The sequence below is a fragment of the Clytia hemisphaerica genome, unplaced genomic scaffold (assembly GCF_902728285.1).
Source record: "Clytia hemisphaerica strain Z4C2 unplaced genomic scaffold, Clytia hemisphaerica genome assembly, whole genome shotgun sequence".
Lineage (NCBI taxonomy): Eukaryota > Metazoa > Cnidaria > Hydrozoa > Leptothecata > Clytiidae > Clytia > Clytia hemisphaerica.
In genome coordinates this window covers 513,272-526,770 of record NW_027103555.1, presented here as the reverse complement: position 1 = coordinate 526,770, position 13,499 = coordinate 513,272, and the positions used below count along the sequence as shown (strand labels likewise).

At 35.8% G+C, this 13,499-nt stretch overlaps 1 protein-coding gene across 1 annotated transcript; it reads left to right on the top strand.

Annotated features, from left to right (window-relative positions):
* The first annotated feature begins 9,927 nt into the window (after positions 1 to 9,927).
* On the top strand, positions 9,928 to 10,688 carry LOC136800457 (cytochrome c-like). Its single transcript, XM_067057114.1, has 2 exons — positions 9,928 to 10,285; positions 10,490 to 10,688. Exons 1-2 carry the CDS (start codon positions 9,973 to 9,975, stop codon positions 10,525 to 10,527), a joined length of 351 nt encoding a protein of 116 aa, XP_066913215.1. The 5' UTR covers positions 9,928 to 9,972; the 3' UTR covers positions 10,528 to 10,688.
* Positions 10,689 to 13,499: the final 2,811 nt, after the last annotated feature.

Below are 13,499 nucleotides of genomic sequence, written 5' to 3'. Positions count from 1 at the left end.
TAAAAACATATTTTTTTGCAAAGAACTGAAGTTAAAACCACTTTAAAAACAAGATTCCAATCAAACAACTTCTCTCTCACGTTTGTGAACTCAAAGATCCAAAGCAAAATGTAAACAAAAAACATTCGATTTGTGCAAAAAGAGTTATTTTGCAATGGAATGTCTTCATTTAGACCTCTCTTTTATTCCAAATATCAAGAAGCCAGTTTTGTTACGCTTGTCATGCCACTATTTTTCGACAAATTTCTATACTTTCAGACAATTCTGATGGCCATTTTCTCTTATCGCCTCCATTTTCTTGCAAAACTTCAACAGCACTCCATTGCAGGGGTTGATTTGAAAAATCTCAAACGAGAAAAGACAATGACAACAGACCCTCTATGGTAATGAATTTTTAAATCTACTGATGCAAGTTACCCGACTTCACGGTACATACCGATAAAAAAACAAGTATTGGGACAAAAATCTTTTCAGCCAATTTCTTTCTGATTTTGTCCACAAACTCCACTGAAAGCATGCAATTTCACTTGCTTTCACCTTCAGGCACAAACTTGCAACGTAAAAGTACAGTTTTGAATTAGCTTTGTTAAAAAACTTTATTTTCATTGACCAGCACGCTGCCTTTTCCTTCAAAATGTTGCAACTTCATTGCATCTTTTTAACTTTTGTTTTGATTAACCCAGGCGGTACTAATCAAACGTTGGATTGTGATCGAAGTAATCAATAATGATCGATAATAATCGAAGGTGATCAGTGACCACTTATCGATTCTATCGGTGATCGAATACTCACTCAACTCCAAATCATGGCATTTTTATTGACCATTTTCGATTTGTTCGATCGTTTCGATTACTAATACTGTTCGATTACTTTCAATATCACTTTCGATCATACTAAAAAGATATGTTTCCTGTAGCAAAGCGGCGGAATCTGAAACCGAGTTAATCTCATCCAATGAAATAAAAGACTGAGTTTATTTTGTCCGATAAAAACATGTGATTTATGCGCAAAAACCACTTTCACTTTCTCCGACCAATCAGAATGCGTAATATGGGAAACCCAGGGCAAGCACACTCAAGATGGGAGGGGAGTACTGAAGGTGAGGCCAGGCCCAATTGATTGTTTGGTTCGTGTCCTAGAAGCTTTGAAAAATGGGTCGGTCAGTCGGTAACTAAAATTGGAACCTTTTTTCATTTTCCCACCAAAAACCTCAATTTTTGAAATTCCTCAAGCAATCGTGCAGTCCTGGAATCCAAACGCGAATGGAAAGAAATAGCCTAAAGCTAAAGCTCGGATCCACAAAGGCACGAGCCGCGATCACAAAATACCTTCTAGTTGGAGATTAAGGCGTTCGCAGCGTGTGCTTAAAGGAATACAGCTGTGACTCTCTGTTTTTAGGAACTTAATATTTGTTTTTAAGTACGGGTTACACTGGGACATTTTCTGTGTGCGAAGTGGATGTTGTTTATAGAAGAATCAAAAGTAGTCAGTTAAAGAAGAACCGCAGTGATTGTAGTTATCATGGGAAAAGGAGGTAATTTTTTTTTGATTTTTCTGACTCAAAGTGAAACATTTTTTCTCAAAAATTTAAAGTCAGTCGGAAGACACAAACCAAACTATCAATTGGGCCTAGCCTTGATTCTTATGGCTTCTTTTTGTCGTTTGGTTTTAGGTCAATGTTTTTGGTTTTTCCAAGGTATCTATGTAATTCTTTGGTTATTGAAGAAATCAATGGCTATGGAAGTTATCGAAAGTAATCAATACCAATTAGCCACTTAATTATTAAGTGGCTGTTGGACGGACCCCTTGCTTGAGGGTGCTTGATGGTGGATTGCTGGCTATCAAGTATCACCTGGACAAACTTTGTTCTGAAGATTGACAGAAGAGAGAAAGACCATCCCAAACTTTAACATACCAGGTTAGCCCTGGACTCTCGAGGTATACAACTATTTATTTTTATCTCAAACATCCAACATCTCAATCACAGCATAAGTGTCCTGAGGAACAGCTGTGCATGACAGAACTTGGGTTCACATGTGCAGCTGACCAGGTATAGTTTTTCTGCTTTTCGTCCTGCTTTCTTTCAAGAGATTTCCCAGCACCTCACAAATAAGGAACCCTGGTTTGTGTCACATATTTGATTTCTTGGATCTATGGCTACTAAATGAACGGATGAAATTGAACCAGAAGGGGAACCAAATGAAGATGTACATATTTGGAAACGAATAGTAACAGAGCTATCACTTCAAGCACTGGATCCCCAGATCAAATCTTGTCTTCAATCGTATAATCCAGAGAAACCTACAAAATCCATTATCGCTACACTGAACAAAAGTTTCAAAAAATACACAACTCACGACACACTTAACTTCCTGTCAAAGCAGGAAGTTGAATCTGCTAACAAGAATGAACTTGTCCGAAAGCTTTGCCTTAAAGTCAAAAGCTTTTTTCCAGATGTATGCAAGATCTGCAACATGTCCTATGTTATCAAACTCAATGATGAACCCTTTCTCCAGTGTGCATCATGTGGTCAAGAAGTACACCGAGAGTGCTACCTGAATCTTTTGAAAGATATGAACCTAGTTGATCATAATGAGGCAATATGCGATACACTTTTCAAAATTCCAGGCATGATCTTCCTATGTAAATCCTGCCAAGAAAACACTGTATCTTTCACCCATGAAAGTAACACACCGAATCCACCAAACAAAACACCAAGATCAACTGAATCCCAGGACAAATCTACTTGGAGTGTAGTAGATGAGGATGATGAGATCAACGCACCAATGACAGAAGACGATACTTCCAACATAGTAAACCAAACAGCTAGCGGACCACCAAATGAAATCAACTTGAACAACAGCAACAACGATCACGCCCAATATCCTGGATCAAGATCTCAGACCAAATCAAAGAAAAATGATCAAATATGTTGCTTTTACATAAAAGGAAAATGTAAATATGGAATGAAAGGCAGAGACTGTCAATTTATCCATCCTAAAGCTTGTACAAAATTGCTCAAATATGGCAACAAACAACCAAGAGGCTGCAACCTAGGTACCAAGTGCCAAAGCTTCCACCCGAGGATGTGCTCATCATCTATTACAAGAGGGGAATGCTTTAATCTTGACTGCAAATTCATGCATGTTAAGGGAACCAAACGACATCAGAAAAAGCAAAACAATCGTAATGATGAACCTCAGGATTTTCTCGCAATCCTGGACAACTTTCGCACAGAAATAATCTCTTTTGTGAACAATTGTTTCAGCAACCAAAACCAACAAATACAATTCAAGAACCACGATTTGTCACATCAACCTCAACAAACATTCAATCGTCAACATTCAATCGTCAACATCCCCTTCATCATCTACCACCCCAGCACCCAACAATGGAACCAACATTTCCAAGGAATCTACTGGGACAGTGACTGCCCTTACTGATGCTGACCCAACTACCAAAACTACTTCTAAACCTATACTGAATATGTTTTCGTTTGTCAATATACAAGGACTTTGCCCACAAACAAAACCTTCATCTGTACCCTACCTCAAAGATCTTACAAACAGCTCAAAACAACTGTTTTTAGGCTTAACCGAAACCTGGTTAACGGACAATCACAAAAAAGGAGAACTTGAGATTGAAAATTACACTTTTTTTTAAGAAAACAGAGACAAAGTAAAATCGAAATATGGCAGAGCAAGCGGAGGCGTTGCATTTTATGTGCGTAATGACATTGCACCATTCTTCGAGCCCATTTTCGAATTCTCGAACGGAGTAAATGAAGATGCTTTTATCAAAAAAATTTAATATTCTTCTCTGTGTTATCTACAGACAACCCAACAATCCAGACCACAAATCTGAAGCACCTGACTTTCTGCAATGATAGCAAAAATTGATAGTATTACTGATTGTACACCTGACACATCCTTGAGGATTTTAATATACCACACACACACCTCTTAATGAAGAGACTTCAACCCCAACACGAAATTGCAATAAACAGCTTCTGGACGTTTTAAAAATGTTCTTAAAGCAGACTTGCACATTAATCAACTGATACACAAATCAACACACCGTGATGGTAATATTTTAGACTTTTTATTCACAAACAACACAGACACTATATTTAATTACACATGCTCACCTACTATTTATTCAGATCATCTTGTTGTAGATGTTACAACACATTTGAATTTTGATAATCAATTCAGAGAAACTGAAGAACGTAACTTTAATAAGCAAATTTGACCTCTACAACTTCAAAAGTGATAAAATTGACAGGGAAATTATTAACAAAGAATTAACAGACATTAATTGGTCTCACAAACTGGTCACAAATCTATATGACCCAAATCGTCAATATGCCAACTTCCTTGAAAAATGTCTTCTGATTGTGAAACAGCATTTGCAAAAGAGAAAACCTCCTAAAAATTTTTCAAAGATTCCAAGAGATCGTTGTATTCTTATGAGAAAACGTAAAAGACTTTCCAAAAATAATTTCAAAACCAATAAAACAAATCAGAAACTAATTGACATTGAACTGATGCTACAGCAATCCCACAAAAATGAACACGATAAAACAGAGCAGGATGCCTCACTGAAAATCAAAAGCAATCCTAAATACTTCTACTCCTATGCAAAAAGATTCACAAAAACTAAACCTAAAGTTGGCCCACTGAAAAATCCAACCACCAACAAATTAACATCTGACTCGCAAGAGATGGCAAACATCTTACAAAAGCAATACTGTTCAGTATTTACCACTCCCAAAACAGACTACAGTTTTATGAATTCAAATGAGACAAAAGACTCCTCAACCCTTGAGCACATTACTTTCACAGAAGATGACTTCATCCAACAAATTGACACTATTCCAGCCAACTCGTCAGCCGGAGCAGATGGCTTGCCAGCAAAGTTTTTCAAAATGTGCAAGAAATCACTTTCTAAGCCACTTAAGATGATTATGGCAAAACAATGTTGACAAAGGAATCACACCTGAAATTCTCAAAACAAGCCACATTACACCAATCTTCAAGGAAAGGAGATCAAGGTTTACCAAAGAATTATCGACCTGTTGCCCTGACATCAATTACTTGTCACTAAAATATTTGAGAAAATAGTCAGAGAGAAATTGCTAACCCACCTTGAAGAAAACAACCTACACAATCCAACACAACACGGTTTCAGACCAGGGCAATCTTGCTTGAGTCAACTATTGTCTCATGTAGAAAGACTGATATCTCACCTACAAAACAATGAAAATGTTGATGTAATCTACCTTGACTTCAGCAAGGCCTTTGACACACAAGTGTTACGCGTAAGCCAAATCGCATATTACAAACAACCTCTAAATTGCCGAGTACAGGAGAAAAAAATTGAAATTCAAAATGGCGGCCAAGCCCACGCTGATAACTATAAAAAATCTTTGTTTTTCAATCAGCAATTGCAGCTCAATAAATCAATGAAATCATTTGTAATAAAAAGTAAACAAACCTTGAACCTTTCATGAATCCAAATAAATAAAAGTATTCATCTAAAGTGAAGACTACATTTCAAAATAAAACAATTTCCAAACCAACCTAAAGTTAGTGTCTGCCAACTAAAAATTTCTCTGCGGGGTCACTGGCAAGGAGTTACGACTTCAGACTTTAGATTACAATTCTTGTATAGGCTGCAACTACACTGCCAAATAATCTGTATTACAAATACTTCCAAATGGGTCCAGAAGTTGAGAAAATGAGATTATCATCTAGCACGGGGGTTCTGTTTTTAAAAACAAACTTCAAAATAAAATTGTTAATGAACTTATTACTTAAAATATCACTTACTTACATAATTTATTTATGATATAACACCCCTTTCTTAAATAAATGGGCTCTTAAAGTCTTTTATGTTTGCTGCAAGAAGGGAGAAAAATTTAATTTGACCCCCGGTTTTTTCTTTCTTTTTCTAGCTAGTTCCCGCGTGTTAGTGTAGACACAACTTTAATCCGGGGAAATGAAGCGTTTTCATTGGTCTAAAATTACGGATGGTCACGTGATCAGAATTTTTATCTAGGGATATGCAAATCCTCAGAGGATTTCAAACCGAAATCGGACAAATTATTTGGTAAAAACTTCTACAAAACTTTGAAACACAGATCCAAAGATCTCAAGCTGTCAAGATCACTAATCCGGGACTTAAAGAAGAAGCCCAATCGACAAGGCCCCTCTGGCAAAGGGGCATCCTCATTACACCACCATCAGAACCGTGCACAAGAAGAAGGTCAACGACCCCAGAGAGAGGACCGTCAAAACAACAGAAATAGAGATGAGAGAAAGTCCAAAAGAGACTCAATCTCCCTATCTCAAAAGTCCTGTAGCTCCAAGTCTAAACTTAATGGAAAAAAGAGATCTCTCAAACACAAACTCAATAAGAGGTCTAAAAAATGTACACCCTGTTCTCTTAAATCTGATAAAAACAAGCAAAGAAATAACAAAGCCCCTTGCGGGAAGATTAAAATATTTTTCGGAAAACTGGGAGAAACTTACAACAGACCAGTGGATATTACAAACAATCAGGGGAATGACACTAGACCTAATAAACATTCCAAGGCAAAAAGCCTCTCCAAAAGACATAAACATGCCAAAAGAACAGAGAGAACTTGTAGACCTAGCATAGACCTGGAGATAACAGTATGTATGAACTGGACATCCATCAACAATATAGAGCTCAATGGAAAAAAGTTTGAACACATTGCATACGGAAAAAATGAACAACTGAAAGTACACTCAGTCTACAAATCAGATGTACAGCAGCCAATCGAAAAGATTCAAAATTCTGAAATTCAAAAATGTACAAGAAAGTGAAAGAAGAACCGCCATATTTGTTTTAGATTTTCCGCCAATTTTTTATACCGATTCTGGAATAAAATCCACAAATCGGGTTAATCTAGACTAGCATAAATACTTTAAAGAGCTTCTCTATTTTTCGTGCGCACAATAAAAAGAAAGTTAGAATTTGATCTAGAAAACTCCATACTCCATTCAGTCCATTGTATTATTATCAAACAAAAGACTTGAAAAAGAACAATTTACTACAATACACCGTTTAGGAGTCTCGCTATCTTACAATATGAACAGGGAATTCTTACATAATTTATATAATTTCACATTTTACATTTCGTAATATAAACGTCACGAGGATTTTCTGGAAAGGTCGGTGTCCATAATTTCCGAGCTTTGCACTCGGAACAAATCAACCAATCAAAACAGGGCATTTGTCCGAATTACGTCATTGTGTAAACCGGGAAACGAGAAACCGTCGAATTTATAAACGAAGAAGATTTCACATGTCACGTCATTCTACAGTTGAGTCGGTTGAATCTGGATATTCTGGGGTTTGTTGGGGGTTGCTGGTAAATATGTCTTTCAAAGAGGAGTATTTGACTGTTTCAAGTATTTGCTGAAACTTTTCTTGAGGCAAATTGATCTTTGCACGATTGCTTTTTAAGTCCATTATTTTGATGAGGATCTGAGTAAGCAAAAGATGGTTTTTCACTTAAGAAAAATAAATTTTATTATGCAACATAATAAATTTCAAATCAAGGAGCTTTCTTGCAGGGTATATACCCTATTTGAACTAATTTTTACGGCTGAAAAAAAATATGCGAAAAATTACATTAGTTGCGGATTTTAATTTTCGCGTTTTTTTCATTCTCAAATTTTCGCGGGTTTAATAATTTTCACGCTTTCGGCCTTTTTTGGAAAAATTTCTTTTATTTCTCTCCTAGGGATTTTTCAAAATTTTCGTTAAAATTGCAAAAAGTTGTATTTCGCGGGAATTAATTTTCGCGGTTTTAAACTCTCAAAATTTTAGCGTGGGCTCAAGTTTGCATGATTTTGACGAAAAACCGCGAAAAACACTTAAATTAATTCCCGCAAAAATTAGTTGCAATAAGGAATTCCATGCTAGAAAATTGGTATAGTTTTTATTGGGGTGGTAGCTAGGTAATCTCAAATAACTTTGTTTGAGTCACTCATATTGAAAAATTGTTCTGTTTTCCTGCTTCGCCCACCTGCATCATATTTTCCACTGATTCTCTGGTATCATTCTGCCTTTAAAGTTTAAAACGAGAAGTTCAATGATTCTGCTGAAAGGAGTTATCTGATGATTCTATCATATTTTCCACTGATTCTCTGGTATCATTCTGCCTTTAAAGTTTAAAACGAGAAGTTCAATGATTCTGCTGAAAGAAGTTATCTGATGATTCTCTTACAAAGAATCGCTCGCTCACTCGCTGGCTGGCTGGCTGAAAGTGAAAGTAGTGAAATTGAAACCGAAACTGTCAGTCAGCAAACACAGGCGCAGACGCCTATACCCGTTCTTCTATATCTCAGCCTTAAATGATTGCTTGTTGCAAAAAAAAATTGAAGAAAAAAATACTTTAAAAGTTCTTATTAAGTGATGCTATCATAGCTTATCTAAACCTTAGACGGAGAGCGGAGGTAATATTAGGCTAGCTACTTGTTTGATTGACCTTCATTATAAAAGACGATTAAAAAAAGAAAATTGAAGAATTGAAAAATTGGACATCCACTGGGATCGAACTCGGAACCTCTGCTTACAAGGCAGATGATCTAACCGCTTGAGCTAACCACGCTTTGTAGGTGATGAGGGAAAGCCTGAACTGATAAGAAAGAAAAAGGAAAGAAAGAAACGAGAAGAAAATTAGTTCCCGCTTTGATGTTTTTACCGAAACAAAAGGATCAGTCACGCCGTTCCACACGTCAGCAATCTAGTTTTTATAAATATGAAAACTAGATTGTAAAGAAGATTCTGAAAAATAATAGCTTTTTTCTTAGACGACTGCATTATACTTCATTTTCCTTGAGAAATACAGTGAACATATAGTCAGGTAGAATTACATAACTACCAAGACAAAAATGGTGTAGAGATGAAATTTTGCACAGAGGTCCAGGAACATGTCAGGAATCACCAAAAAAAAAGCCCTACCCCCAAGAAGATGGGAACACCCTCAAATCCATAATGGCGGGCATGGTACTTTTTTCTACAATTAATCAAGGGGGACCCTTGATAATTGATTTTTAATGGTTTTCAAATGTCAAAAATAACTAGAAAGGGAACATAACACCCTCTTGATGAGTAGATAAAAAAAATGGAGTCACTTTTGAAATTTGGACCACATGGTCCCAAGATATGACCTCTAAAGTCCAAAAAATGACGATTTTGATGACGTCAGCATTTTTACTAAGAGCGATAAATTGGAACAATGACATGCTCATCATGTAGCCCTGATCACAGGCTTTCAGAAAAATATATGGTTTAATATGTTTAGATCAGCTGTTGGCGAGATATAACGATTATAAAAATCGTTTAAAATGCTTTTTTTGCTGAGTCAGCACTTTTTTTCGATTTTAAAATCGTTATATCTCGTTATATTCCTGAACCTATGTGCAAAATTTCATTTCTACACCATTTTTGTCCCGGTTTTGGTGGTTTATGACCTAATTCTACCTGACTAACTTTAGTACCCCTAAGTTGATTTAATGTCGACATCCCTCTTCTAACTCTGACACCCTTCTTTACTGTCATTTTGTATAGGTTTCCCATTTCCGCACTAAGATTCCTTTGCCACTTTTCTAGCTGAAAAAGACCAGAGCACCAGGTAGGTGAAAAACAAGCTTTGGAAAATAAGTTTTGTGACTTAAACACAAGATTTTTTACCTTTAGAAACAGACCCTTTCCAATCTCAGGACGGTTATCCTGGGAAAAATAATAGCAGAAAGATTCCGGAAAAGTGACAGTCTTATTACGGAAAATGGGAATCTTATATACCAAACGATGGTAGAGATTGGAATAGTAGAAAGGTTGGAATGTCTGATGGACAAAAGATTTTTCTTCCCTGTCCGCTTAGCAAAAAATCAACTTTCCATCAATCTTCTTTCTTGAAGGGAATAATTTATTAAAATGGGTAAAGGAAAGAAAGATTCTGGACCAATCCCTGGAGATGCCACTAAAGGTGCTAAAGTCTTCAAACAAAGATGTTCACAATGTCACACTGTAGAAAATGGTGGCAAACACAAAACTGGACCAAATCTTTATGGACTTATTGGTAGAAAGACTGGCCAAGCCGCCAACTTCAGTTATACAGATGCTAATAAAAAGAAGGGAATCACCTGGAGCAAAGATACACTTTGGGTATACCTTGAGAACCCAGCCAAATATATTCCTGGAACAAAAATGGTTTTCGCCGGTATCAAAAAGAAAAACGAACGTGCAGGTGAGTACTTTTCCATTGGTTATCCAAAACCATTAACATAAATCCTTTGGACGCTAAGATAATATGAAATCAAGGACAGAAAAAACTAGTGAATGTTTAGGCTTACAAGCACTTTTTTACAAGAATTTAGCAGGTAAATTTTGCAAGCTTTAGTGGAACTCAAAGATCTAAACAGATTTATCTCATTTTTTATTTCTTTTTTAGATTTGATCGCTTACTTGGAGGAAACAACCACCAAATAAATGCACACTCAACCATTTAAATAATCAACCACCGTAATTAGTCGAAAAAAAAACTTTTTATTTATCAACGCCTGTAAAATTTTTTTGTGAAATTTTTTATAACAAATCAACTTACTTTATCTATGACCAATACAATTTTGGAAGAGTCGTAAAAATTAAAATTGTTGGATCCCTATATATTTTTTTAACATCTTCTATTTACTTTTGGCTATAGCCCACGATGCTCGATGGAAAAAGATGATTTTTGAGTGATAAAACTAATTAGAATCATACAAAGTTATTAATGTATTTATGTGAATTTTATGTACAGCACGATTTTGTTAGGACTTGCACCTCTTGGTACTATAACAAGAAGAATGACTTGAGTTTTAGTTGATAAATTTAGCCCTTAAAATCACTGTTAACGGTCGGGGATGTGGAGGTGCCTTATAAGAAACATTTTTTATTAGGAATATCGATGTTTTATAAGAAACATTTTTTATAAGAATATCAATCATTTCAGTTAGGGTTAGGGTTGGAGCCCGAAACAATAGCATAATTATACTAATTATGCTATTAATGATGTAATCTTTACTATACGAGATTTTTCATTGATCGCCCTCTTAAAGTCAAAAAAATTATTTTTTTCAAGCAAGAGGGCTAAAAAGGAGGCTCGGAAAACACGAGTTAAAAAACACGAGTTACAAAAAACACGAGTTACGTTAAATGTGACGTCATCAATGGAAAATGATGACGTCACAAGTAGATAATTTAACTCGTCAATTTATGGTGCACCATAATCTTACGAGTTAATTAACTCGTCAATTTATGGTGCACCTTAATCTTACGAGTTAATTAACTCGTCAATTTATGGTGCACCTTAAATTGACGAGTTAAATTTTCGTGAAACCAAGTTGGTCAAAAATTCTAAAATTCAGATTAAAATACACGTTTTTTTTTTTTATAAGAACATGAAAAATTTTCGAAGCCTTCGGATGTTCTTAGTTTTTTGGATTTGAAGCCTAAAAATGTTCTTAAAATGTTCTTATTTTCAGCATTTTTTTAGAATTTTGATGTAATTTCTTAAGAAATTGCATGTTTTTAAGTATCCAAAGCCTTAGTATGTTCTTAGAATGTTCTTAAATTTTTGGGCCTCGAAGCCTTATGTTCTTATATAGTTTGTTCTTATAAAAAAAAACGGGTAGGCATACATTCAATATGTATTCATAAATTGACGAGTTAATTAACTCGTAAGATTAAGGTGCACCATAAATTGACAAGTTAATTAACTCGTAAGATTATGGTGCACCATAAATTGACGAGTTAAATTATCTACTTGTGACGTCATAATTTCCCATTGATGACGTCACATTTAACGTAACTCGTGTTTTTTAACTCGTGTTTTCCGAGCCTCGCTAAAAAGGGTCGAAAATCTAAAATCCGCCCTTATGGAAATTTGTGCCTGATCCAAATAACGCCACACACGTTTTCTGACTCTTCAAGGACTATACTTTCATGATCAAAAGAAAAAAATGACTATACGCCGATGCGCATACGGGACCTAACTCAGCCTCTAGAGTATTAAGGTAATTTTAATTTTTTGAGAGCTTTCCGAAAATGAGACTGTCGTATTTGTCTGAAAATCACACCAAAGTGTCCGAAAAAAAATTGGCACCCAAGTTATTTTGATTCCCCTACCAGTTATGAGTTAGCATTCAATCGAGCGACCTCAACAAAACAAATTCCCCCCTAGCATTCGTACCGTCAAAACTTCCCCTTTTTTTAGTCATCCTCTAAATTGAAATAATTTTATTCATTCCCCAAATACTGGAGGGGGCAATCCTTATGATCCGTAGCATCTTTTGTGTGACTTAGGCATGTGATAGGTTCAAAAGTAGAAAAAATTGTGAAACATTTTTAAAAGGGGGCCCGCCAACCTCGTTCCCAGGGCCTGATTCTCACTTTTTCATAATTTTGATGGTCGTTTCGAATCGATTTGCTACATCCTATATAAAAAGCAAATCGTCATGGGGACGAGGCTGGGGGCCCGCGAATTTGGCATGGCAAAAGTTTTTATGGCCAAACTGGGTAAAAAATTGACGATTTTTTTAAAGTCGAATGAATTAATTAAACAGAATTGATTGTTATCATCGGATGGAGCATGAAATCCCGAGTAAAAAAGTATACAATGTGCAACAAGTCTCATATGAACCTTCAACACACAAAAAGATATGTCGGTCTAAAGTTTGAAGTCCTGTGAAATTTGTTCTGCTTTAGACTGAATTTGACGTGAATAGTACTCTAACTGACAGAATTTCATACTTCAAAAGCCTGTATTTCTTTATATGTTTCAGTACAAGACTTGTTGTAGTATTCTTTTGCTCAGAAATTCATGCTGTATCCGATGGTATCAATCATCTGCTACAACCTATATAAAAAGCAAGTCTCATGGGGACGAAGTTGCTTCGCAACCGAGGATTCAAAATACAGATAGTACTTCCAAAGATCCATAACTTATGATAAATTACCTAAGCCTACGAGAATTTTTTTTTCCTCATTTTGGCTGTTTCTGACTGAGATTTTATGGATTTTTGGAATTTTCCTGAAATTTTGCTTGGGATACAAGCATCCTCATAAGCATTTCTCATCCTTCTGAAGCCCTCGACTTAAGCATCCCTGCGCCTGGTTTTCGAATTTTTGTACGCTAATAAAAAAAAACATGTATAATGCAAAAATTATTCTTCGTCGATTGGTATACTACATAAAATTTGAAGGCATTTGAAGTTAAACTCTGAGTCAAACAAACGTTGAAATTTCATTGTGATTTTCAAAATTATTTTTTAGAATCTCCCGAGTATCTTACGGACTAACAAAATTATACAAAAACAGACAATCAGGCCCTGGGTACGAGGTAAAGGTAAGTCAGACCTTTACAAAAAGTCAAAAACGTGGTTGCATGGATGGTTACCAGCCAGCCCCCCCACACAGATATA